This window comes from Cryphonectria parasitica, assembly GCF_011745365.1.
Source record: "Cryphonectria parasitica EP155 unplaced genomic scaffold M406scaffold_4, whole genome shotgun sequence".
NCBI lineage: Eukaryota > Fungi > Ascomycota > Sordariomycetes > Diaporthales > Cryphonectriaceae > Cryphonectria > Cryphonectria parasitica.
The window spans coordinates 4,151,081-4,175,856 of NW_024468912.1; the positions used below are offsets into that span (position 1 = coordinate 4,151,081).

Here is a 24,776-nt window from a genome sequence, read left to right on the forward strand (position 1 = left end):
TTGTAATTTTTTCACCAGAGGAGAAAAAGAATTAATGTCGTTCAAGGAAACGAAGAAGGGTTATTTGGGAACGTTTTCTGGAGCACGCACCTTCACTTTTTCTAACCACTGCCGGCCGCGAAGGACGGTCGACAGGGATCAATGGCAATTCCTTGCCGCCAACGCGCCTACCCGCGGCAGCGACCTCGAAATTTCACCCTGACAACCCTCAGCGACGACAACGACCTCTATTTGCGCCTTCAAAGGACCACCACCACCACCACCACACCGAGGGTGAGGCAAACCTTGGCGAGAGTCCTTTATTGCGAATCTCTTGCATATCAATTGAGCCTCGCGCTCACATACACCAGCCAAGATGTCCGCAATAGGGCGGCGGATGAACGACCTGAAATCCGTAAGTTGCACTTTCACTCTTCCTTGGAAAATATAAAACACTTGCTGACCATTTCGTCTCACAGAGGGTATGCTTTCCCTTTTGCTTCTTTTCCTTCCCCCTTCCTTTCCTCCCTTTAGCTACTGGTGGGATCTACAACAGACATACCAGCATCAAAGCATGCAGTCCGTCTTAAAAGAAAGAAAGATGAAAGATGAAAGGACGAACTCAAGAGCTTCTCTAATCTAACATACTACACAGTTGATGTACGTCCGCAACGGCCCCGGCGCCGCCATCCTCCCGCCCACCGTGACCAAGATCCACCTCGAATTCGCCCACAAATGGGACGGCGGTCACTACGGCCCCCGCAAGTTCTGGCAGAAGAACCTCCCCCGCTTAAAATACCACAACCCGGCGGTCCCCATGATCGTGAACCGGACCAAGGACCAGACCGCCGCCGCTACCCTCTCCATCTACATGAAGACGACAACCTCCTCCTCCTCCTCCTCCTCTTCTTCCGCCGCCGCCACCACTACCACTCCCACCACCACCACTACTCCCTCACCACCCTCCCCCGAAGCAGCAGAAGCAGCACCTGACGCCGCCACCAGCGAGGCGACAACAGCAGCCCCCGGAAAACCAGTAGCCGTAGCCGACCCCTGGCTCAACATAGCCAGCAGCACACAAGGCCTGAGCCGCGCCCCACCCCCCAGCGACGGCGAGACGGTCGTCACCATCAACATGAAATTCGTCTCGTCCGACGATATACTGCGGCAGTTCGTCGCGAAGACGGGCGCGCGGGAGCTGGAGCCGAGCGAGGAGGACCGGGCCGAGATGACGAGGCTGGAGGAGTTGGAGAAGCAGGCCGAGGCGGACAGGGCAGTGCAGAAGGCGTTCCGGGACAAGATCAAGGCGGAGAAGAAGATGCTGGAGAGGGCGAGGCAGGAGGCGAATGCACTCAAGGGCGACTAGACGAAGAGGCGAGGCGGGGGGTTGACTCACACACAAAACATGCTAGGGGGGAGGGGGGGGGGGGCGGCATGAGAGGTTGCAAAAGCTATTATTATTATGTCTTGCCATGCGGAACAAAGTCTGCATCTGGCCTAAAACATATGAGAGCGGCGGCGGCGGCGATCAAAATTTCAACAAACATGTTTATGAACAAGCATCTATGCTGCTGCACCCTCACTTCGATCTCGTGAGATGATTTTGAAATCTAGAAATGAACAGGATAGTTGGTGAGCTTACTACTATTCATACTACCGGGGCACGACACAAAGTTCCAGCCACGGCAGCGATCGATCAGCCCCGTCATCGAGAGAAGAAAGAGAGAAGAAGAAAAAAGTATATTTCATTCTGACGCCTTGTGTGTTTTGTTTTGGGTCTCTCCTTTTCAGCACGTTTGTCTATGTGTGTCTACCTGGCATATTGGCAGTGAAGCCTCGAGCTATTCTTGAGAGGACAATTTCCAACATCCAAAGAACAATAATAATGATAATAATCCCCTTCTTGTGGTCAACAAACAGATGCCATGCAAAACCCCCTAGCCCCGGCCAGTTGTGTGGTATGCGAGTGTGTTCCGACACCCAAACGCCGTGCAATCCAAATATGCCGTGACCACAAAAGCCAAACAACAACAACAGTATCAATCAATCCATTACACTTACTAGCCGCCTTACTTCAGCCCAAAACCCTCGCTCTCGTGAACAGCGCCCCAGAGCAACCTCTCGAGCCTTTGCGGTGATTGATATCGCCACAGCTGCAGCGAGTTGAAACACGTCCGAGCTGTGGGATACCGCCCAATATCATCGCCCAGGCATGAGATCCTTATGGTCAGCGATGCGGCGCCCATGGCTGGGATACGATCACTACCAGTGATGAACGCCAGAAGCCGTCTCTGATCCCGTGCACTCGCCTTCTGAAACGAGTCCCAGAACCACCGAAGAGTCGGCTCGGTTTGGTCTGGGTTTGGTGCCTTGCCCCAGTTCTCATACTCAGCCGACACCCTCAGGGCCGTGATGTCGAGAGGCTCATCAGACCCTCGTACCAGCAGCTCAATTTCTTCCGGGCGGAATAAAGACAGCGCGTTGCCGCCGCAGACAGTAAAAAAGCCACGCTTGAATGGCTCAAATTGTCGCGTGACGGCCGTGTCGAGAAGGTACTTCACGTACAAATCAACAAACTCGCGACGATTGGCGTTGGTGACGGCTCTATGTTCTCCACCGGGGCAGAGCGGGAACCGCTCGATGTAGCCATACTTCTCGACTTCAATAACAAAATCGAGACAAAGGGTTGACTCCACATCACCATCAAAGTCGAGAAGCTGCCGGAGGCCTTTGGCGAGGCGCGGCCGGTATTCTGCGAGATCATCCAGGGTGTACGACATAATCGGCCTTGGCTGCGTCAAGAGGCCCGACGTGGTAGGCGGCGCAGCCGTGAGGAGCTTGCGGAATGCGAACGGGGGAAAGGCGACATCGAGAATGATGGAGTTGTAGATCGCCAAGCCAAAAACCACGCCCACAAGAAAATATTGATCAGACGTCTCGAAGGTGTTGGGGTTGAAGTAGCAATACTGCGAATCCTCGTCGTAGACGAACATGCCTGGTTTTTAGGGTTAGTCACGAGCTGATTGGTGACCTGGTGGGGCAGGCCAAGAATGCAAGAAGATGGAGTGAGCTGCTCAACTTACCATGGTCGGGGTTGAAGACCTCCCGGACAAGCAGTAGAAACCACTCCTTCTTTAACCCGCCAGCATCTACGCCCTCTTCGCCTTGGAAGTCAATCCGCAGTCCCTTCTTGATATCTTCCCCACCTGCTCCGATGACCTCGCTGACACTCTTGAGGCTGTCTTCAACCAAGCAGTCGCGCCTCACGCTTAGGGTCAGATATTGTTCGATGGTCCTCCGACTCAGGATGCTGTCAAAGAAGGCGTCTCTCGCCTTGATGTGCATCTGACGTTTAGCATCATGTTCCAGGATTTGTATCTTGGCCCATATGCTGAGCAAAAAAGGAAACTGGCAAAACGAGAACTTGCCCTTCTTTTGTTCCCAGGCTTCAAAGTCAGCCACGAGATCCGAGTCGTCGAGGAGTGTGGCGTAGAAGTCGCTGGTCGGTACTATCTGGCCCCGAGCCTGCACCTGGTCTTTGACGCTGCTATTCAAGACCTCGTCCTGCGACGACAGCATCGTGGCACCGGGCCGCCGGTGATTACTATTATTTGCTGCAAAAAGAAGACCCAGGACGCGAGCGGCGGCCTTGGTCTGCCAGTCGTCATGATACACAATCTTCTTGGGCGGGTCCCTGGCAGGCTTCTTATTCCTGGATCGTGAAGACTGGCCCAATGCAGCGTGCAAGGATGCAGGTGTTCGCCCAGCGGCCAGCTGCGGGATAAGTCCTGCGGTGACATCTACCTTCGTCTCATACTTCTTTTCGTTCTGACGGATCAATCTGTACGCCAGAAAGCCGCCGGCGAAATCCTTGAGTTGGACGAAGCGAGACTCGGGAAGTCTGGAGAACCACGACACTAGGTGACTGTGGCATTCCGGCGGTGTATTAGACAGGAGGCCAAGAATGCGTTTGATGATGGGTGAATGCTGTCCAGAGACTGGCCCGTAGCCGCGCAGAGATCCAGAGGCATGGCCGTTTTGCGGCTGCATGAAGCGGCCAGCGAAAGTCTCAAAGGACGAGTGCAGGAGAGGATTGGCAGAAATGATGAGGATAAATCGGAGATCCTCAGGGGTCCTGATCGGCCGCCCAGGCCGTTTGAGGAGGCTTTCGGTGACCTTGAGCAGCGTTTTTCGAAGATGCTCCTGGGCCTGGAGGATTTCCCCCTCCAAGCGCGACAGGTCGACGGCCGCCGATGGGACGTACGAAGCCGTCGCGGTGAGGTCCTCGTATATCTGTGTCCAGCTTTCTCCTGCATTTATCACTGCATAATACCACGCGTCCACGTCCGCCCAGTCAATGTTGGGGCTCCTGCTCGAGACAATAGAATGTTCTTCATCGCGGTGTGAAGGCGTTCGGACCGGAATGGCCTCCTCCTTACGGCCTGTCCACCATAGTCCGTTCTCGGCAAAGTCACCCAGCAAGAGAAGTTTGGCGTCCAGCTCAGGAATCGCAGGGTCTTGGGGAGAGGAATCACGGCGAGCTGCCGAGGGGCGGCGTTTAGACGTCTGGGGGGCTCGCCGGCTTGGGGCCCTTGGTACCCTCTGCATAAATGATGTGTTTACACAGTGTAGAGGCGGCGCAAAGCAGTTGATAATGTAGTCCTCCAGCGGCCTGAAGAGCCTCTTCCCCTCAGGATCCACACATGAGTGCTCCTGTTCTGTCGGCGATGGATTCACCAGTCTTACAGTCGGTCGGGTTTCAGGATATGACGAGGACTGCGACCTCTGTGAAGGGTTGGGGGCAGAGCGTGGAAAATCCAGACAGTCAGTCCCGTACTGAGCTCCCATCGCTTCCGAGTCCGAAACCTCGATGGTGGGTGTCACAACAGCGGGATCTCCCCCGTTCTGAGAGCTGCTTATCACCCCAGCCCCTGCGCGCCAACTGCCCTGACCAGGTCTTGACTGCTCGAAAGATCCCCTTTCCCTGGCATCGATTGATGGTCGCCTAATGCCCAACTGCGAACTCAGGTAGCCCCTCAGGGAGTCTCGGATGAGGCGTTTCGTGATCTCGAGCGAAATAGGACCTGTTTATTCATTTCTTTTGTTCAGACAAAAATTCCTCCCTGCCTCTCTCTCTCTCTCTCTCTCTCTCTCTCTCTTTCCCTCCCCTATTCTACACAATCAACGTGGGTAGACTCACCTTTGGAACTGGCACGGCCGACATCCATGGACGGCGCCGCGTTTCTTCCCGCCGGGGAGTGGTTCTGCGGATCCCTGGCGCTCTTCAGGTCGACGAGATCGTTGATGGCCACACAGAGGGTGCACTTGAAGACTTTGATTCCCTTGGGCCACCTCGACAACGCACCGCACGTCATGCAAGTACCCGATGCAAAATCCTTATCCCCCAAAGGCTTTGCAATAGACGGTCCTGGAGGCGGTCCTGGCGCCTTGGACTTGGAACCTGGACCCAACCCTAACATTTCTGCGTCGGAATCCGAGTCGGAGTCAAAGTCATCCTGTGCGGCGTTCTTGGGGGGTGTCTTCTTCCTGGGGGCGAACGGGGAGGGAAACGGGTGGCTCATGGACCGGCCGTGGCTCGGTGCCCTAGACGGAGGGCCCGGATGCTGGAGATTCGAGACGGTCGGGATCAGATCAGACGGTCGTCGAGAATCACCCGCGAAGTTTGAGGTGTGTGCCCGCGCCGGAGGGGCCGGAGGGACGGAGGGGGGAGGGACGCTTGGTGGAGCAGGGACAGGTTTTCTTCGTGGTATTTTCCTCAGATCAGTGGTAGCCGTCGAAGCGTCGAGCGAGGGACGTGATGGTGGCGGTAACGGAGGATCGCGCTGTGGTGGACGAGGGATGGCTTCAGGACGGGTGGGCCAAGGGGCAGCCATCGCCGTTGAATCGGGAGGGAGAGATCGTGAGAGAGTCATGGTGTACAGCCCGCTATCATGGTGGTAGCTGCCTCGGTGCGACTGGCTGGGGCACCATTGGGGTCCGCCTAGGTTGTAGCTTGTGTGCAATGTGGGATTCTGCCAGGCTCTTGAAAGTGTGTTGAGGTAGGAGAGACTATTAGGTACTCCGGAAGGGCTTGTCCAAATGATAGATGGATAGATGAATGGGTACGCGAGTGGGTAGCTGCTTCCGGTGACTTGGTGGGTGGACCCTCAGGGAGGAGACAGCGATGACGCAGGTGAGGACCCGTCAAACAGCTTGTTGCTGATGCCCAAAGCCCAGACCCCTTGTCCACGGGGCGTGAGACAAGAACAGGCCGGCACGTCAACCAGAGGAGGACGCTGGGTGGCGGGTCCAAGGCCTACGAGGCTGGCGGGGAGCCAAGGTCGCACATCAATATGGTGTTGATGTTGTTTTCCAGAAGAAAAGAAGGGGGGCGGGCGGGCAGGTCGTTCGTTGCTTGTGCAGCTTGTCGGAGTAGGTCAACCCTCTTTCTATCCTCTCCTTCTCACTAGCTATAAGAAAGGGGGGAGAAAACACGTCTATAGTTGACGCAAGGGAAGACAGATGATCATCGACTCATCAGTTTAGGACCGATGTCTGCTCTGAGGCCAAGACATGCACCGCATGTGGAAGGGAGGACTGCGGCTGCTGCTGCTGGATACTCTCTTCTCACGCAGACTGTAGAGTCTCAAGGATCGAGAGAAGATCGGTCCGAGAATAAAGAACGGAGTCGCGTGCCACAAAAGCTGAGCAAGTGATGCTAGCTCGACAGAAGGTGAGTTGAGTCGGTGACAAAGGGCCTAGACAGATGTCGAAACGAAAATGGCCCATTTACCATTTGAAAATGATGAACCCATCCGTCCCTGGCTGGCTGCAGGCCCTTATTAAGGGTCGCAACCAATCTGGCCCTACAGTCCTTGTCACTGCCGGTCCCGTGCAGCATGGCCCCTGGTCCTCCCCATACTCACTAATACGCTTTCAGTTTGACCCGCTGGAGATGCAGATGGCCAGGGAAATGAGCCAAAAACTCCAGGGTGTGGGTACAGAGATACAAGTGCCACACCACAACACACGCTACCATGGGGATGTATGACGAGCAGGTAATCACTATGTAAATAACCTTGAAACCAATTTGATACTATGGTATACCTATCATGGCCATTATCTGTCCATTATCTTGAGACCGTAGTGCAAGGACGCACACGACAACGACTGTCGCTGATTTTCGTTACTACAGCATAGAAAGGGTACCAGCTAGCACCTGGCGTGGCTGCTAAGTATGATCGCGTGTTATTTGTGTAGGGCTGAGAAGAGCAAGGCTGTAGTAGTAGTAGTAGCCCGGCCTTGTCAGGGCTGAGCACCCCCTCCAGCAGCGTAGTAAGCTGAGGCTGCTTGCGGCCGCTCATCTGTCCAAGCATGAAGGGGGGCGCCTTACTCATCGCCCACTTACTTAGTTGGTCCAAAACCGTATAGAGAAAAGTCTTATACTTACGATTGAAGAGAAAACAAGAGTCAAATTTGTTCATCACGAGCATTTGAACAGCGTTTCTTCGAATTTAAGTTTGGTGTCCAATTTGATGGAAATCTACCATTTTCAGGCCCAGATTGCGATTCTGGTTCCGGATTGGGTCACGACATTGCAAAATCTCAAATCAATTTCAATTTGAAGCATCATATTGCCCCTCCCCCCTATCCCCTCTTGTTTACCTTGTTCTAATTTCTTCATTTTCATTTCCATCTCCCCAAATTTCTTCTTGTTCCATCCTCCGAGGCATTTTCACCATGTCGGCTGCCTCTGGGTGTCAGTGTTCAGAGCCACTCGCTTAAACCCCACAAAGCCCTTCGTAATCCATGCCGACGATCTTGAATCCTGCTCACAGAGCAGCGCCTCAGAGAGGACAGACCATGTCTGGGTAACGGGGTCTTGGGGAATCTCAACAATCTCTGCGCCGCTCGCCTAGCAATGATGCACTCAGTCACCCATCAACCGTTACGAAACTGGGGCCAAGGTTTCAAAAGAGGTCTTGCAATTCATCAATCATGAGCAATAGTCCTCATTTTCAAGATATGCTTTATTTCTTCTAAACACTCACCTCCAGGGCTGTTCCTCCACATCTACTCTCAACCCGTTAGCGCAGCAAACTGCTCCGTCACCTCGAGCTCGGAGTCAATGTACTGCAACGTATCATTCATCCAGCTCTGCGCCTCCGTGCCCCGCCCAATCAGCCTGGCCTTCGTTCCCGGTGCGACCTTGACGCCCGTGAACGTAATGTCCATCGTGCACTCACACGCTCCGCGCACAATAATTAGCCCGCCCCGGAGCCGCGCTGCCACGACCCCATCCCCTTTCCCATTCCCATTCCCATTCCCATTCCCATCCACCACGACGACCTCAAACATGGACACCCCGTGGTCGATCTCTAGCGGGCTCGGGTTCTCCACGCGCACCGTATTCTGCCCGCCCCCTGTCCTAACCAAGCTAACCTTCGGCCCGCCCATGCCCTTAATCAACAATTCCTTGCTGTACACAATGTTGCTGTTGACCTGAAATCCCATGATCTTGGTCGTGATGCGGCAGTCTCCGTTGTCCAGCGTCAGGCGCAGCTCCTCGTCCCATGTTAGCGCTTTCACGAAAGCGCGGAACGCCTTTTGGTCCGTGATGGCCACCTCCTGCTCAGCGCAGACGATATCCGTGCCGCTAGGCGAGGTGACCACCTCGGGCAGCTGCAGCTTGCCCCAGGCGACGCCGCCGAAGACGAGGTCGACAACCATGGGAGACATGGTGGCAGAAGTGGGGCCAGTGCCAGTTACGCGGTTCACTAGGGACATGGTAAGGGAGCTTTTTGCGGGGGGAGATTTGAAGGTAGTGGAGAGAATCAGTATATATTGTCGTAGTACATATGTAGGAGGTTTGAATGTGATTTGTGTGTTTGAGAGTAACGATAAGACTTACTCGGGAGTGGCCTTTTTGATGTTGATATGCTCAACAGTCACGGTGGACCGGTTCACGACCATTGACACTATCGTATCCATCTTGGCAGTAATGAGATGAGTCGTGAATGATCCAACACAACACGGCTTCGAATTCAAACACCAAGACAATATGATGCTAAATTATCAGAGGGGGACGTGGCAGGATTATGCGTCAAGTAAATGAATATGAATCCAAACAAACCAAAATCGTTACCTGCAGACCAGGAAGAAGGAGGGGACGACCGTGCACTTATAGTTGTCCATTACATTCAAGAGAAGTTGCAACCGCCCCCCTTCCTTTAACACACACATTTATGCATAGCTTACTTAAGGTTTTGTGAGAGCCACATGCATGATTGGCCGGTAGCCGTGGTACTATACTATAGTATGTTCCCCTTCTCCAAGCAGTCTAAGTAACCCCAAGCTGGCGGGAGACATGTGCTTGGGGATAGATTGGCATAATCGTGCCCGTGAGCCTCGGCAAAAGCAAGAAGCAGCACTAACTATTGCTGTGGAGGCCACCTCAGGCAGCAGCATGGACTGAACATTCAGTCCAAGGTGAGACCTACCCTTTCCCCTTCCCCAAACAGTCTCCTACAAGCGTGGGGGGCCGGAAACATTCATGCGCCGACCTTACTCCAAGAAGCAGTCGATGCGACTTGAAATGCATCTTACGGCGTGGTGACAAGCAATCTGGTGGTGCCAAAGGAAACGATCACTTCTCACATACACTACTCATCATATCATGTGAGGAGAATGAAGGCATCTGTTTGGGTCCCAAGATGGTGGTAGCAGGTGGGACTGCTTGCTGATTTTATTCTTTTCTCGCTTAAACACCAATCAACTTTTCCTAAACCGAAATCCTCTCTCATATCAAACCGTAAGTCGTCGTCAGCAGTCATGTCCAAAGCGGGCCAACAAAGCCCCGATTCGCATACTATGTAGGTCTCCTTTTTTTTAATCATCAAAGACAATAGCAGCTTTGATGGCACTCTTGTTCTTGATGGAGTCCAGGGCTTCCTGGAACTGCTCTAGCTTGAATGTCTTGTTGACGATGCCCTTGGTCTTGATCTTGCCGCTGTCGAGGTAGGCGACGGTCGCAGGGAACATGAAGGTCTCGGAGAAGGAGCCGATGATGCGGATCTCGTCGCCAAAGATCTTGGCGGGCGGCCACGAGACACGGTCAGCGTGGGCATACACACCGTAGACGACGAGGGTGCCGCCGCGGCGGACATAGTGAATGGCGTCCTCGAGAAGCTTGACGGAGCCGGTGGCCTCGATGACCACGTCGAATCCGTACTTGTTCTCGGCCTTGATCTGGTCGAACTGGGGCTTGGGGTCGGAGCGGGACAGCTCGACGTAGTGATCGGCCGCGTCGAGGCTCTTGGCGAGCTCCATCTTCAGGCCGCCGGGCGCAGCGATGGTGACGCTGCAGCCTCCGTTCTGGCGCAGCAGCTGCGCGAGCATCAGACCAGTGGGGCCGGCTCCGAACATGAGCACCGAGGAACCCAGGCGGGGGCGGATCTTGTCCAGGCCGTGACAGGCGCAGGAAGCGGGCTCGATCAGCGTGGCATCGACGTCGCTCAGGTTGTTGATCTTGAAGATCTGGTGCTGCGGGTATGCGCAGTACTCGGCGAAGCCACCAGGCAGGGTGGTACCGTGGCCGCTCCACTATTGATTCATGCAAGAGGGATGGGGTTAGCTGCTTGCGTCTGTAGCATCAGGCTGTTCTCTCTCTAGGAGGGATGGAAAAGTTCGTCTTACGTTCTCGCACAGCAGTGATTCGCCACGACGGCAGTAGAAGCAGTGACCGCACAACTCTGAGTTGTCAGCTGCCACACGGTCACCGATCTCGAAGTCCTTGACATTCTGTATGTTCTCGTTTAGAAATGTGATAGTCTTCAGAAGCTCCTATTTATTTCCTCGACGTGCACGAACCTTGCCTTTGGCGGCGATCACGCCCACAGTCTCGTGGCCGGGGATCAAGGGGAACTTGGCAATGAACTCTCCCTCGTGGATGTGCTGAAATTTGCGCTTCAGTCAGCCTTTGATCTCTGGAGGGAACAGTCCCGATACTCGAGAGCAGCATACCAAATCTAGGAACGGCGAAGAGGAAGAGGTCAGCACATGGACTTGGACAAGAACAAGGTAGTCTGGTGTTCCTTCTCATCAAAACCCGGAAGGGCAGATTCTTACCAGTTCCGCACACACCACACGCCTTCACCTTGACGAGGATGTCATCGTCTCTGAGCTCAGGAAGAGGAGTCTGGATGATGGAGAACTTTGTAGGCTCTGAGTATCTGGCGGGCGAATATTGGTGTTAGCCGATATTCGGGATCGAGTTTCTTAAAGTCAAGGCTAATTCCTCGCCGTGACAAGCCCCGAGAAGTAGATGAGATGATGAGCCCCTTGGAGCTGGACATGGCGTGGCATTCACTCACTGCAGCGCCTTCATGGTCTTGGGGAGGTTCGCCATTTTGACTTGGAAGGATAGATGTTTAGTGCTATACAATAGGACGAGCTCAGGTGTGGTAGGGAAAGTTTGGTAGAGAGAACAGTGGATGATGGATCTGCTGGTGATAGAGTGAGAAGAAAAAAGGAGGGGAAGTCGAGCAGAAACATGTCAGCAGGAGCAGGAGACACAACTATATTTATTTGGCTGCATATTCCAAAACGATGCTGTTCTTTGATTCCATGTAGTTCCTCCCCTCTTTCCTTGGGGCAGCCCCCTCTGGAGCTCCGATTTTTCATCCCAACGGCCCACTAGCCGCCAGTATTATGTACTATGTAGGGTGCAGTATTCGATGCAGCTTTCACCATGTACGACGTATGCAAATGTCAGTCGTTTTGGAAAAGCTGATCGATCACCAGGGATCGGTTGAGCATCGGTTGGGGTGTGGGCTGTCGCGGGAGAAATGGCGGGGCATGTCTCCGTCATGCTGCAGGCTATGTACCCCACCTCAGCATGCCCGTTCCACAGGCCACCAGGAGGACTGTGACCCCACCCTCAACAGCTTCTGTTCGGCCTGCGGGAGCTATGGTAGCGTGGTGGGTCTGCATTGACTTCTTCTGTCTTCGAGACCCCTTCCCTGGACGTTATGCAGCTATCCTGCAACTGTCACCTGTTCTTGGAAAGAGGTTGCTTCGTATTGTTGACCTTACAATGTGGCGGTCTGGACTTGAGCCACGAATGAATCTTTTGGACGCTGTAGCTGTGATCAACCAGCCACTGAATTAGGGATGAGATTCCTTCCAATGGCGATGGGTACTGAAGTAAGAAATCGTCCAGGTCTTCACAGCAACGTGCTGTTCAACCCCCCTGCTGAGAAAACTCCACCACTTTTGAGAAGCAAGGCTTCAGTCTCCGAAAGCATAACATGAATTATAATGCGCAATAGTCTGAGGGTGCAAGTCTGGATCAGATTTTGGCCATAAACGATAGATGAACTGGCCCTGCTGTTTCACTGATTGACCCTCGAGCCTCGATCAATGCGATAAATCCAGGCATCTTGATAATAATTTTATAACACACATGCGCATGCACCTGTAGGCCCAGGTCCCACAAATACAACAGGTTCATATATTACTCAATCACTAGGTGTGACAGGCCGCCTGCCAGGTAGGACCGCCGCCTCCGGTACAGTGGCGAGCGCTCAGAGTGCAGCATACGTGCCAGGAGGACGGGCGAGACCGTCTCGATGTGACGCGTGATTCTCTTGTACGCCTCCCCCTCGAGTTTCCCTGCTGTGTCGTCACCTGATTTACCCGATTATCCGTAAGAACGTTGTCGTGAGACGGACACATTTTTAACCAAGAACTTTCGCCCCACGTGTGCTGTAGGACTTCTTCTTATCTAGCCTGGCTAGGTTAGAGGATACGCTGAACTGCGATGATCGACGCTCCAGCGTGCCGTCGCATCAGTAATTGAGGTCGGCATTCACAGGGACGATCATCGTCCTCGCCGGGAGGAAGAGCGCCCTGGTTCCGCTCCGTCAGAGGCTGGGCCGCCTTCTCACCTACGAACTTGGACGTGAGCACAGGCGTGTATAGGCACATCGTCTCGTACATGACGGCTAGGCAGCGGTTGAGGGTCCGATTAGGATGACTCTTTCGACATGTGCTGGCCCGAGACGTTGTAAATCTCCTTGCCAATCCAACCCCGGACAGCTGGTTTAGCGGCCAGAAAAGTATATGGCAAATGTATAAGTCTGAGCGGTGGTGGTGTTGTAGCAAGAAGTCTAAGACTCAATCTGTTAGTGTAATATTTACCCGAGACCTGCTAGCAACCCATTCCTGCAGTAGTTATGTCTAGTGAAGCTGTTGTTGCTGAGCCCCAAGGCGAAGGGCCGTCGGATAACTGACAGATCTTGCGGGCTGCATTGTGATTTTCGAAAACTCAGACAACCTCTAGAACGGGAGATCGTACCAAATGTGAGCAGCAGAGCGGCCCAGGGTTGCTAAGTAGACAGCCATCCTGTGAGTTCACTACCATTACAAAAAGGTGAAAGGAAGAAGAGTGGAGTGCATCATAGTAATCAAGGACTAATTGAGAAAGCCGTCAGCAAGAGGAAAGGCTCAATGTTTCGTGTGTACAAGAGTGACTGAGCGAAGGACTATGGGAAGGGAGCAAAACTTCAGAGGTTGGAGAACAGCTGAGATAAAGATGCCCAAAGTGCGGAGGATAGTGATACACCGTGGGTCAGCACGGTCAAGAACGCACTTATATGTAAAAACTGGAGGTCACTGCAGTATGCAGTGTAAAAACACTGGTAGCTGTTCCTTTCAGTGGTGTATTTTGTCTTGCGTTTGTATGCAGTTCAACCGTTACATATGTCTTCTATACGCCCGCGCTATCTGCAGGTTGTCTGTGGGGCGTACGGAAGCAAAGATTTGCCCCGAGGAAGCATTGATCATTGGAATCTGCATAATCGTGTTGCGCTTCCGTTGGTTTGGTACTGGGTAGGTTAAGAGACCTACATCTTGCAATATTGTGACGTGTTGCAGACATCTTATGAGGGGGGCTCGCTTGAACCTCCTCCTATCTTTCTGCGTCTTCCTTTGGTGGCCATTGGTAGCTGCCTGGATCCTGTGCCTGACGGCAGATCTCTTGCTACCCCTTCTATCAAGGGTGGTTCTCTCCTGTAAGTCTAGGTAGGCGGACTTCATTAGCAGTTGTGGCATGGACGCTTGCCTGGAAGAATTGCTTCGGACCCATTAATTCATCCCTCATTATAACCTACTGGGGATTAGGCTATTCGAGGTATATCGGACATCAAAGGCCCCTTCAGGTGATCTGCTCCAAGCACAAACCATGTCCAGCCTATCGGAAGCTAAATCGCGTCACGTTTTGGACAGGATACAAGTGTGTACGGAGAGACACAATGGTATAAGTGCGGACGGGAAACCAAGAGGTATTTTTTTCTTCGAAAAGTCGTCAGGATTTTTTTTGATTCGTCCATCACTGCAATATTGCATCCGAAACCCAGCGTGGCAGATGAATCCCTTGATGCTATGTTTTTCCGAGGAGATCTAACCTCCTAACTCCGAAAGCAAACACCCGTCCACGCCTCACCCATCCCAAAGTTGGCGTGTGGTTTCTCGATTGATCCATTGTTGACCCTATCCATGTCTGGAGTAGACGTCCGGGCCAAAGAGCGTCCATGCAGATTCCTTTCCCCTTCCCATAGATCAGAGTCGACTTAAGATGGGGGAGCACCACGGCCACGGCCGAATCCACCACGGCTAGCAAATAAGTCAGTATGACATGTCCAGAATCGCCACGTCTAGTCCGTTTGTCGTCAAAGGGTCTGGCTTACAACTGAGGGTTGAACTCGCCAGGGGCACCACCCTCCTTGCCCTCACCAGCATCGCGGCGGCGGTAGCCGCCCTCACGGTCACCACGGTCGCCACGGCCACGACCAAAAGGTCGGCGGCGCTCCTCTTCTCCGAGCATGCCACGAGGAGGAGCGTGAGAGCGCTGCTGCTTGATGTGGGTGGCAGGAACGATCTCGGCGGGGAGGTGGAGCCACTCGCGCAGGTAGTCGAGACCCTCGGGGGTCAGGGTGTAGTAGTCTATAATAAAAAAAACACCATCAGTCTCGGTTTGGTGATCATCGTCGGAGTCGTCGATTCGTGTGCCATCTCTGGCCTTCCGTCAATAGGTTGGGGTTTGTCACGCACAGTATTGCCAAGAGAACTGAGTCTTGACGTAGCCACGGCTGTTCAGAGACTGCATAGCCTTGATGACATACAGGTTCTTGACGGGAATCTCGGGGTGCTCAGGAAGGTTGTAGCTGGACAGAGCATTCAGTCAGTCAAAGGTTCCCATGCCCCGCCCAATACCTGCTCTCCCCCAATGATGCTTACTCCTTCTGGGCCACGAGAACTCCCTCACGGAAGAGAGCCTGTTATCGACATAAAACCATCAGCCATTCGCTCGTTTTTGAATCTTGCAGTATTCAGCTCCAATTCGTCGAGGTCCCTCCGAGTGGGGTTTGCATCGTGAAGTTGCAGATTGATCATCTCGCGGACGTCGACCTTTCCGGAAGGACCTCTTCGAATGTTCGATTGGGCGTCTGCAGATGATAATTCTCATACCTCGTGGATCGCCTTGCGGTCGGCCTTAGGAATAAGCATGGTTGCGATCGGTTTGCCGGCTGGTTGAATGGGTGGTTGATCGTGGAGTCCGGAGCGACGATGGGCGACAGTCTTTTTTCCGCGACGGCGTTGGATTTCTGTGCTGGATGGCTCTTGCTCTGGGGCCTCGCCAAATGTGCGGTGCAGGGTGACTAAGGACCCGCCTTTTTCTACGCTAGGGGTTTAAGAATATCCGCCTTCCGTGAGAGGCGTGACCCATGCGCCTTCTGCAGCCGCTATCGTTATCAGCTTAGCCATACGCGCGCCTCTCCCTAATCATACAGAGCCCCAACTTTGCCTCAGAACTCTCGAGGTTCGCGCCCGATCAACAGCCATCGAGACAGCACCTACAGTCACGTTGTAGCCATGGAATCAAACTACGTCAACGTGCTCATCACGAGCTTCAATGGGTTGGGCTTACCCAAGACACTTTGCATGCCCCTACCATCGTCAACAACTGTTCAAGATCTATGGAATGAACTGGGCAGCCGCTTACCAGCACGACTCGACGAAGATACCTTCCACTCGCTGGTGCTCACCACGAATTCTAATGTCGAACTTCCACAGCGCTCATCATGCGCTCTCAACAGGTTCACGTCCTCCTCCTCCGAGGACATCCTTTCGCTGCGTCTTACTCATCCTCTTTGTGGTGGCAAGGGTGGTTTCGGCTCGCAACTCCGAGCTGCAGGTGGTCGCATGTCCTCGAAGCGCAAGAAGAACCGTGGCGACGAGAATGCATCAAGCCGAAATCTGGACGGGCGGCGACTGCGCACTGTCACCGAGGCGAAAGCACTGGCCGAGTATCTCGCCATCAAGCCGGAGATGGAACAAAAGGAAAAGGAGCAGAGGCGAGAGCGGTGGACGGCCATCGTGGAGGCCGCCGATCGCCGAGAGGAGGAAATCCGAAATGTGAATCGGGGGCGCATGGATGGCAAGTGGGTGGAGGATAAGGAGGAGGCGGTAGAGAGGACGCGGAGTGCGGTCCTCGCCGCGATGAAAGAGGGAAATGTGAGGGATAACTTGATGGGAAGTTCCGTTGGCTCGTCCACGTCTTCGATGGAGGCTGCTGCTATTGATGAGGATTTTGCCGAGGATGAGAAGAATGGCGGAGGACGGAGCTCCGGGGCCACAACACCTCAGTCTGATGAAGGCAAGGGCAACGTGCCTGCTGTATCGACAACCAAGGCACGGACCTTCTTTGGCTTTGAGGAAGACGACGAGTTCTTGAGCTCTGACGAGGAAGAGGATGAGGAGGGTCAGAAGAAATGAGCCAAAGGTGTGGGCAGTACGTTTCGTTGAGAATGCTGTGCCTATCACGGACCAGTGGTGTGCCGTATTGGTCTCGAAATATGGCGTTTGGTTTGGCGTTGGGGTATAGCATATCGAAATTGGCAAGCAGGAACAAGGCAGCGTTTTTCGTTATAGCTGATCATTGAGGAGTTCAATTTCATGATACCAGAGAAATTACACTGCATCTCACTCTTGGTCTCAGGACTCGATCACTGTACCCGTGAAGACATGGAAGCCGACGATCCCGTTGTGGGTTATCCTGGTGCAGGTTGTAAAGAAGCGAGCGTCCAGAGCCTAGACCATACCATGTCACAGAGAAGATACAGACAGCTGACGATATCAACCATCACAACGCATGCATTCGCATCCTACACTGGCTGTCCTATGGCGCCGTACCACGTGGTCCCAACTGTCTATGTTTGTCTTGCCATTCTCCTCCTTTCCAAATTATTCCAAGCGCACTGGGAAGTTTCCAGCCTCTGTATAGAAAGATTCATTCAGTCAGCGATTGCCAGTGTGCAATACTTCGTATAGAATGGGTGAACCTTACCTCTCTGCTCATCCCAACGCTGGTACCACCCGCTAGGGCACAGTGATCGGTAGGCCAGCCAGAACTGGCGGCAAGGAGCAAAGTCCTCGCCCTTGGCGAGGATGCATTTGTGGTAATCGACGTAGTTTTGCCAGCAGTGCTTGGTCTGGTTCATGTTCGGGAACCGGGCATCGACACCTAGCAGATAGAAAGAGCTCGAGTCAGCTGGAGCCTATCCCTTCAAAGGTATTCTGTTGTGAGGGGCATCGCAATCTGATGATAGCAGCAAAAGCAGCACCCGTTGTCGGCAACGTTGTGTCACGCAATGTCGGGGCCCATGGAGACAAGGGGTTGGATCTTACCAGCTGTAAGTCAACGTTAGCATTGCGCGAGAAAATCATACGATCGGCTTGGGGAGGGACAGAGGAGTGAGCCTCGACATACCGGTGACGAACTTGAAGGGCTTGGTAACGCGCTCGTCGTCAGACATTTTGATCGTGAGTGGGCGGGAGGCTGAGTGGAGAGGGGTTGTGCAGCTCAATGGCAGTTGACTGTTGTCGTAAGTTGGTAAACGGAGCTGGGAGATGGTCGATGATGAATTATGGGACGGCCGGAAATCCAAGGCCAAAGTAACTCGTCGGCTAGAGGTGAGCAGCTCTTCCCTCTCCGGCCGGTTTTGTGTTGGAAATTGGGCAATCTGACTGGTTGGGCTGGGACCTGGGTGGGGCAGCTCTTTTTGGAGACGGGCAACCTGCGACTTAAGCTTCCTCTGGCGCGGATCGAACCAAGAAGCACCTGCCCTACCAGCGACCAGCATTGACCTGACGCATTGAACTGCGCAAGCACCTGCTTCACAACGACCCATCTCCACTCAAATCAAAAACAAATCCCATTGTCGAAATGTATGCCACGCGGGCCATGCGGATGTTCCAGCCCACCAGGGCCATGATGCGCCCAGTGCCCGTAAGTCCCTCCCTCTGGTTGTGCCTGTTAATGGCGTCACCTCTCTAATCAGACCATGGCATACCACAGAACGAGGAGCAAGCCGGTATGTTTCGATGATAGCAATGCATACTGCTGAGTATTGGTACAAGACCAAGCTCTACTCGAGACGAGCTGACAGTACCCGATACACGACCATAGCTCACACCATCTCTCAACGCCTCCGACGATTCCGTCAGATCCCGGCTGAGTTGATCCCCCTCGGTTCGTGAACAACTGCACAGTCACGTTCCATCAGGCACGAGAGCTGACAATTGTCATAGGTGTCGTCGTTGGCTTTGCCGTCTTCGCTGCCGGCTACTCGAGCATGCGCCACTTCTTCACCGACAAGACCATTCGCCTCAAGCGTCAGAACCGAGCTGCGGACAGCGTTGCCCACGGTTCTTCCGAGGAGCATCACTGATTTGGAGGAGCGGAGGCATAGGCAGGAACACATCGATGGGAGGAAGGCTGGTGTGACTGTACATTTGATCTAGAGAGGGCGAGCACCACCAAAAGTGTCAGGCCTTTTGGCTTGGAATTCAAGAACTTTTCATATCATTACCACTAAACCCAGATTTCATCTACCCTTCCACCGGAACGCCGTTAGATGCACATCGCATTTTGGGGTATCACTTTTGCCGTCCGTCTTGCCGTCTATTGAAATACGACTATGCTTGTCGGGGCCCCGCCACATCCAAACCCTCGAGACCTTGCATCGGGTCTTCAGCCCTCGAATCTTCTGGTGCTTGCGCCTTCTCTGCGGCGAGGCTGTCCTCCTCGTCAACTGCATTTTTGGCCAACCAGCTCTCCTGTTTAATGGTCAAATAGTGTCCAGGGAGGATGGTCACACGTAATAGACATACCTGTGCCCATATCGCAGTTTTACTTCCCAGTCCCTCGTCTGCACTTTTCGGTGCCTTTGCCGGTGTAACTTTAATGACCCGGCCGAAGAACTCAGCCTGGTCCATATTGTCTATTGCCTCCTTTGCGTCCTCTGCATCCTCAAACTCAACGTACGCGAAACCGCGATGTGGCTCCGTGTCTTTGGAATTTGGATTTTCGTTCTTGGGAAGCGAGACGTCTGCGATGTCTCCGAACGGGAGGAAGGCGTCGTGTATTGTAGCGATCGTGACAACCGGCGCGAGTCCACCGACGAACACCGTAGCTTTCCACCTCGCTGTGTCTGTCATCTTTGCAGAGTTGGTGGGAAGATAAGAGGAGAATATGGTGTGGTGAGGAAGGTCGCAATGCTTGGTCAATTTGGTAGCCTGCACCACAAGGTCGCGATGCCAAGACGAGCCTGCCGGCACGCTTGGGGGCTGTTGGAGGGGCAGTTCTAAGCTTGGGCCCCTAAGGATACGGCTGCGTCCAATCAGACCCGGCCGTCTCCCAAGCCGACCCCTGCAGCAGCTGTGATTCCTGGCTGCGAGGGCAATCTGGCCCTTCAGCCTGAGCCGGGCTTACATTGTACCACCTTCCATGTCAACACTTATTCTGTCCTCTACATCTTTCTTATACATTTGCAACCCTGCAGCAGTCATTCTCTCCAATACCATCAGAGCTACTTGTGCATGAGGCTGCTACTATTCATTCATTCGATGCCTGCCCAGCGAGTTAGATTTGAGTGACTGATTTAAAGCTCACAGCAGCAATAACTACTCCTTTGCGCGCCCACTTCAAAGCCCCTCCATTCCATTTCCCCTCCCACCAGCGACTGTTGACCACGATTGCGACAACATGGTGCGATTGAGAGAGATTCCGAGGACCGCGGCTTTTGCCTGGTCCTCTGGGTCAGCCAAGCCTCTGCTGGTCACCGGAACCCGCGCTGGGGCCGTCGATGATAGCTTCTCGGACGAGGTCAAGCTTGAATTGTGGGACCTGAACCTGGACAGCCAGGAGCAGGGACTCGAGCTTCAGCCCATCGCCAGTATCGCCGTTGACTCAAAGTACGTCTTGCTCTAGGGATCTAGCTCTCCCCCATTGCTGTGCTGAATGTCCCCTTCCTGCAGATTCCATGACCTTGCGTGGGGTCCACCAGACGATACACACACCCGAGGCATCATTGCCGGCGCCCTCGAGAATGGCTCACTGCAGCTGTGGGACGCCGAGAAGCTTGTCTCTGGGTCGTCCGACGCGCAGATTGCCCAGACGACAAAACACAGCGGCGCCATCAAGTCTCTTCAGTTCAACCCGCTGAAGCCCCAGATCCTCGCGACCGCAGGCGATAAGGGAGAGCTGTGGATTCACGACATCAACGATATTGAGAACCCACTGCGCCTGGGCAACGCCGCGGCTCGATCTGACGATATTGAGTGTGTAGCATGGAACAGGAAGGTCTCACATATCCTGGCCACTGGCGGCTCAGGGGGATTTGTGACTGTCTGGGACCTGAAGACCAAGAAGGCGTCGTTGACGCTCAACAATAACCGGAAGCGGGTCAGCGCAATAGCATGGGACCCGCACAACTCGACCAAGCTGTTGACGGCAACTCCTGATGACAACACGCCCGTTATACTCCTGTGGGATCTAAGGAACTCGAATGCGCCGGAGCGAACACTGCAAGGACACGAGCAGGGCGTCCTGTCCCTCTCGTGGTGTGAGCAAGATGCCGATCTGCTCCTCTCCTGTGGCAAGGATAACCGAACCTTGCTTTGGAACCCCCAGACCGGAGAGCGTTATGGCGAGTTCCCAGAGGTCACGAACTGGACTTTCCTGACCAGATTCAACCCACACAATCCGAGTCTGTCAGCAACAGCATCCTTCGACGGAAAGATTGCCATCCAGACTCTACAGAACACCAACCCCTCCACTGCGCAGACAGCCACACAAAACAGCCTAGATGGCGAGGACTTCTTCACGAGTGCACAGACCCAACCACAGGGCGCCTCTTTCTCCCTACCCAAGGCTCCCGCATGGCTGAAGCGACCAATTGGTGCGTCTTTTGGGTTTGGCGGAAAGGTTATCATTTTTAAGAAGAATACGATTGCCACTGGCCACCCCGGAACTTCCAAGGTTGTGATCTCGCAGTTTTCCGTCGACTCTGATGTCACGGCTCAGGCCGAGAAGTTTGAGGCCTCACTGCAAAGTGGAGATCTCAAAGAGATCTGTACATCGCACCTGGAGCAGGCCAAGACCGACGAGGAGAAGGCCGATTGGCTGGTCATGGAGACGCTGGTTGCCGCAGACCCCCGCCAGCAGGTGATTGACTATCTCGGGTTCACAAAGGAAGAGGAAGAAGCGACTGCGGATGATGAGGCGAAGGAGACAACGGAGGAGGCTGAAACGCTAGCACCAAAGGAGAACGGCGTCGAGAAGAGCAAACATCGCAGGATGGTTAGCATGTTCGACGGGAATGATGGCGATGATTTCTTGTCGGGCTTGGCAGCCAACAAGGGAGCGAAGACCGAGGATCCATTCCACCTGCTCAGCGAAGGCAACACAGCTCTGGAAGATCGCATCACCAAGGCTCTGATGCTTGGAGACTTTGCCAAGGCGGCAGAAATCTGTTTGAAAGAGGACCGTATGGCAGATGCTTTCATCATTGCTAACTGCGGCGGTAAGGAGCTGGTCGACAAGGTCCAGGCGGCCTACCTCTCCAGCAAGAAGGGCAGCCCCAGTTACCTTCGTCTGCTGAGCTCCGTCATTACCGAGAACCTCTGGGATGTCGTCTACAATGCGGATCTAGCGGACTGGAAGGAGACGATGGCATCACTTTGCACCTTCGCAAAGCCGGACGAGTTCCCTGATCTCTGCGAGGCCCTTGGCGACCGAATTTTGGAACAAGGGTCCCGCAAGGATGCATCGTTCTGCTACCTGGTGGGCTCGAAGCTGGAAAAGGCCGTGGGCATCTGGGTCGAGGAGCTCGAGGAGACTGAGCAGGCCGGCATGAAGGAGCCGAGCGAAGACTCGACCTTCTCGGTACATGCCAGGTCGTTGCAGCAGTTCATCGAGAAGGTCACTGTCTTCAGGCATGTGACCAAATTCAACGACAAGGAGACCAGCTTGACGTCTGACTGGAAGTTGGCCGCGCTGTATGACAAGTACACCGAATACGCAGACATCGTTGCGGCTCATGGCCTGCTGTCTGTAGCCCAGAAATATCTGGATCTGCTTCCGGCGAACTATCCTGCAGCGGAGGTCGCGAGGAACCGTGTCAGGCTCGCTACGCAGAAGGCTCCGGGACAGGTTGCTGCACGTACAACATCGTCTGCCGCCGCTCGACCAGGTACTCGCCAGCAGCCAGCGCGACAGCAGCCGGTTGGATACCAGGCGGCCCAATCTCCTGCGCCTATCAACACATTTGGGTCTCCAGCCCCGATCCCGACACCAGCCGGTAACCCTTACGCTCCACCGGGAGCCGCACCCGCTACCAACTCCTTTGTACCTCCAACCTCAACGCCAGCCTCAAATCCTTATGCCCCGCCTGCCAATCCATACGCGCCATCTGCGACGACTCCTTACCAGCCATCGACTGGCTACGCGCACCCTCAGCCAACAGGCTACGCGCCGTACGGTCAGCCGGCGATGGTACCTCCGCCGATTGGTGGTCCGCCCCGAGGGCCAACCCCAACTTCTAACCCACCCCTCCTGAGAGCGAAGGACGTGGGTGATTGGAATGATACACCTACTGTGGTCAAGGGACAGACCCGAAAGTCGACTCCCCGCGCTGTCGTCGCGTCTCCATTCCCGAACCAGCAGACCCCAGGTGTTGGGCCGCCCCCTCATAGCCCCTTTGGAGCTCCACCACGCGGGACTGCCACGCCCCCTCCACCTCCGCCAAAGGCGTCCGACCTCCCTCGCGTCACGTCGCCTCTGACGGGCCAGACGGCGAATATGCCAATGCGACCAGCATCTACGACTTCCAACCCATATGCCCCTCCGCCGCCTGTCGCAGGGGCAGTACCTCCACCTGGTGTCTCGCGGACCGCGTCGCCTTACAACACGCCACCACCTGGTGCCCCTCCGTCGAACCGATACGCTCCTGCTCCAGCGGCTCAGCAGGCCACTCAGACCCCAGTGCCAGGTGCCTCATTACCACCTCCTCCGGCTGCCAGTAGACCACCTCCGCCCAACCCATACGCTCCTCCTACTCAGGCGGCACTGGGACAGGGACCGTACGCGCCCTACTCTGCGTCCTCGACTCCGGCAAGCCAAGCTCCTCTGGCACATCCACCTACGGCCGGGCCTCCGATGGCTGGGCCCCCAATGGCTGGACCCCCCATGGGTGGTCCACCTCCAGCTGCGCAACCAACCCCACCGCCTCCCCGTGCAGCCGCACCTCCACCCAAGCCTAGGCACCCGGCCGGAGACAGGTCACATATCCCAGCCAATGCCCAGCGCATGGTTGATGTCCTGAGCCAGGACATGCAGCGCGTTGCATCGAAGGCGCCGCAAAACTTTGCGCCACAGGTCAAGGACACGCAGAAGCGTCTGAATCTGCTCTTTGATCACCTGAACAATGAGGAGCTAGTTAAGCCTGCCACCATTGATCAGCTCAACCAGCTGGCTGAGGCTATTGCGGGCAAGAATTATGATCTGGCACAGCAGATCCAGGTGGATGTTCAGAAGAACAAGACAGAAGAGTGTGGTAACTGGATGGTAAGTCTTTTCCAGGATGTCCCATTTTCTGGAAGGCAAGAACCAGAAAGCCCTTAAAGGAAACATATGCTAACTTGAAGTCACAGGTTGGTGTGAAGAGGTTGATTAGCATGAGCAAGGCCACGCCATAATGGATGGAACACAACAGTAGCAATCCAAGTCGGAAGGCATACAACAGCAGAGCATTTTTGGTGCTTACTTGTATGATGAGACAGAAAATAGACAACCAAGACACATTTGATATTCTTGCAGTTTACAAACTCAACTAAAGAAGCAGTCGTCTCTCAAGAGACCTTTTTTTCCAGTAGGCATAAGTGAGAGGGAAAGGCCTTTGTTATGTGTCTGATGTGACCTTTGTGGAAAGATAACGAAAATCATATGCTAGTATTCATCTGTAGCCAGAGGTCAGAGTGGACTTTCCATTCTCTTCCTTCACAGCAATGCGTGTAGAAATTTGTCAGAGTACTCGAGTTTGGGTGTTGAGGCTTAAGGCTTGAGGTTGAAGTGTGCAGGGGTAAGAGGACCTAAACCATCTCCCCTGCACAAGTGCCCCACATTTAGCCGAATCTCACTTGAACGCCAGAAATTCCAGCCTCGCGTTCGAACAAGTCCAATCCCAACCCTCCAAACCTTCTCCACACAAAGAGCTCTCAGTCTCTCCCACAGCTCGTGCGCAAAACCTCGGCTGCTCCATCCAAGCAAAAGAAAATCCCACAGGTCCTCGAGAGCATGGATGACTCCGAGCGCCGCACTGTCAAGCGGTCGCGCTTCGACCAGAAGGAGCCTGAGCCTCGAAAGGCCTCGAGGTTCGACCGCCGTTCTCGATCTC

The 24,776-nt window shown here is 54.2% G+C and overlaps 11 protein-coding genes across 11 annotated transcripts; 5 read left to right on the plus strand and 6 right to left on the minus strand.

Moving 5' to 3' along the window:
• Window positions 1–355: 355 nt before the first annotated feature.
• M406DRAFT_68691 (uncharacterized protein) lies at window positions 356–1,345 on the plus strand (the record flags this gene model as incomplete). The annotated part of the gene is made up of 2 exons (XM_040925190.1): window positions 356–394; window positions 635–1,345. The coding sequence occupies 2 exons, from the start codon at window positions 356–358 to the stop codon at window positions 1,343–1,345; spliced, it is 750 nt and encodes a 249-aa protein (XP_040777300.1).
• Window positions 1,346–2,048: 703 nt separating this feature from the next.
• On the minus strand, window positions 2,049–5,354 carry M406DRAFT_339586 (HECT-domain-containing protein; the record flags this gene model as incomplete). Its single annotated transcript, XM_040921461.1, has 3 exons — window positions 2,049–2,974; window positions 3,063–4,764; window positions 5,274–5,354. The coding sequence occupies 3 exons, from the start codon at window positions 5,352–5,354 to the stop codon at window positions 2,049–2,051; spliced, it is 2,709 nt and encodes a 902-aa protein (XP_040777301.1).
• Window positions 5,355–8,058: 2,704 nt separating this feature from the next.
• M406DRAFT_330169 (uncharacterized protein) lies at window positions 8,059–8,970 on the minus strand (the record flags this gene model as incomplete). The annotated part of the gene is made up of 2 exons (XM_040920486.1): window positions 8,059–8,776; window positions 8,891–8,970. 2 exons carry the CDS (start codon window positions 8,968–8,970, stop codon window positions 8,059–8,061), a joined length of 798 nt encoding a protein of 265 aa, XP_040777302.1.
• Window positions 8,971–9,682: 712 nt separating this feature from the next.
• On the minus strand, window positions 9,683–11,386 carry M406DRAFT_346297 (GroES-like protein; the record flags this gene model as incomplete). The annotated part of the gene is made up of 6 exons (XM_040922175.1): window positions 9,683–10,581; window positions 10,675–10,779; window positions 10,849–10,932; window positions 11,002–11,006; window positions 11,107–11,210; window positions 11,352–11,386. 6 exons carry the CDS (start codon window positions 11,384–11,386, stop codon window positions 9,868–9,870), a joined length of 1,047 nt encoding a protein of 348 aa, XP_040777303.1. The 3' UTR covers window positions 9,683–9,867.
• Window positions 11,387–14,722: 3,336 nt separating this feature from the next.
• Window positions 14,723–15,546, minus strand: M406DRAFT_257827 (uncharacterized protein; the record flags this gene model as incomplete). Its single annotated transcript, XM_040917195.1, has 4 exons — window positions 14,723–14,982; window positions 15,091–15,203; window positions 15,277–15,314; window positions 15,508–15,546. The coding sequence occupies 4 exons, from the start codon at window positions 15,544–15,546 to the stop codon at window positions 14,723–14,725; spliced, it is 450 nt and encodes a 149-aa protein (XP_040777304.1).
• A 275-nt stretch (window positions 15,547–15,821) lies between these two features.
• Window positions 15,822–17,007, plus strand: M406DRAFT_322339 (uncharacterized protein). Its single transcript, XM_040919627.1, has one exon. It carries the CDS (start codon window positions 15,913–15,915, stop codon window positions 16,813–16,815), a length of 903 nt encoding a protein of 300 aa, XP_040777305.1. The 5' UTR covers window positions 15,822–15,912; the 3' UTR covers window positions 16,816–17,007.
• Window positions 17,008–17,176: 169 nt separating this feature from the next.
• M406DRAFT_322340 (cytochrome c oxidase, subunit VIb) lies at window positions 17,177–17,948 on the minus strand. The gene is made up of 3 exons (XM_040919628.1): window positions 17,808–17,948; window positions 17,389–17,564; window positions 17,177–17,317 (listed from the first exon to the last, which is right to left on the minus strand). Exons 1-3 carry the CDS (start codon window positions 17,853–17,855, stop codon window positions 17,284–17,286), a joined length of 258 nt encoding a protein of 85 aa, XP_040777306.1. The 5' UTR covers window positions 17,856–17,948; the 3' UTR covers window positions 17,177–17,283.
• A 198-nt stretch (window positions 17,949–18,146) lies between these two features.
• M406DRAFT_356299 (uncharacterized protein) lies at window positions 18,147–18,940 on the plus strand. Its single transcript, XM_040923405.1, has 4 exons — window positions 18,147–18,328; window positions 18,398–18,413; window positions 18,509–18,571; window positions 18,631–18,940. The coding sequence occupies exons 1-4, from the start codon at window positions 18,266–18,268 to the stop codon at window positions 18,768–18,770; spliced, it is 282 nt and encodes a 93-aa protein (XP_040777307.1). The 5' UTR covers window positions 18,147–18,265; the 3' UTR covers window positions 18,771–18,940.
• Window positions 18,941–19,017: 77 nt separating this feature from the next.
• M406DRAFT_256897 (RNA-binding domain-containing protein) lies at window positions 19,018–19,539 on the minus strand (the record flags this gene model as incomplete). The annotated part of the gene is made up of 2 exons (XM_040917133.1): window positions 19,018–19,158; window positions 19,213–19,539. 2 exons carry the CDS (start codon window positions 19,537–19,539, stop codon window positions 19,018–19,020), a joined length of 468 nt encoding a protein of 155 aa, XP_040777308.1.
• A 397-nt stretch (window positions 19,540–19,936) lies between these two features.
• On the plus strand, window positions 19,937–20,740 carry M406DRAFT_356301 (WD40 repeat-like protein; the record flags this gene model as incomplete). The annotated part of the gene is made up of 2 exons (XM_040923406.1): window positions 19,937–20,295; window positions 20,359–20,740. Coding segments are annotated over exons 1-2 (591 nt in total), but the record flags the coding sequence as incomplete, so codon positions are not given.
• Window positions 20,741–23,351: 2,611 nt separating this feature from the next.
• Window positions 23,352–24,197, plus strand: M406DRAFT_322345 (uncharacterized protein). Its single transcript, XM_040919629.1, has 2 exons — window positions 23,352–23,947; window positions 24,034–24,197. Exons 1-2 carry the CDS (start codon window positions 23,555–23,557, stop codon window positions 24,076–24,078), a joined length of 438 nt encoding a protein of 145 aa, XP_040777310.1. The 5' UTR covers window positions 23,352–23,554; the 3' UTR covers window positions 24,079–24,197.
• Window positions 24,198–24,776: the final 579 nt, after the last annotated feature.

Coding starts and splice junctions, on each gene's coding strand:
- M406DRAFT_322339 (XM_040919627.1), top strand. CDS start 15,913: ATGGAATCAAACTACGTCAACGTGCTCATCACGAGCTTCAATGGGTTG.
- M406DRAFT_356299 (XM_040923405.1), top strand. CDS start 18,266: ATGTATGCCACGCGGGCCATGCGGATGTTCCAGCCCACCAGGGCCATG. Junction 18,572..18,630: donor GGCTGAGTTGATCCCCCTCG/GTTCGTGAACAA, acceptor CAATTGTCATAG/GTGTCGTCGTTGGCTTTGCC.
- M406DRAFT_322345 (XM_040919629.1), top strand. CDS start 23,555: ATGGCTGGACCCCCCATGGGTGGTCCACCTCCAGCTGCGCAACCAACC. Junction 23,948..24,033: donor AAGAGTGTGGTAACTGGATG/GTAAGTCTTTTC, acceptor TTGAAGTCACAG/GTTGGTGTGAAGAGGTTGAT.
- M406DRAFT_322340 (XM_040919628.1), bottom strand. CDS start 17,855: ATGTCTGACGACGAGCGCGTTACCAAGCCCTTCAAGTTCGTCACCGGT. Junction 17,565..17,807: donor CCTTCAAGTTCGTCACCGGT/ATGTCGAGGCTC, acceptor TTCTATCTGCTA/GGTGTCGATGCCCGGTTCCC. Junction 17,318..17,388: donor CAGCGTTGGGATGAGCAGAG/AGGTAAGGTTCA, acceptor ATCTTTCTATAC/AGAGGCTGGAAACTTCCCAG.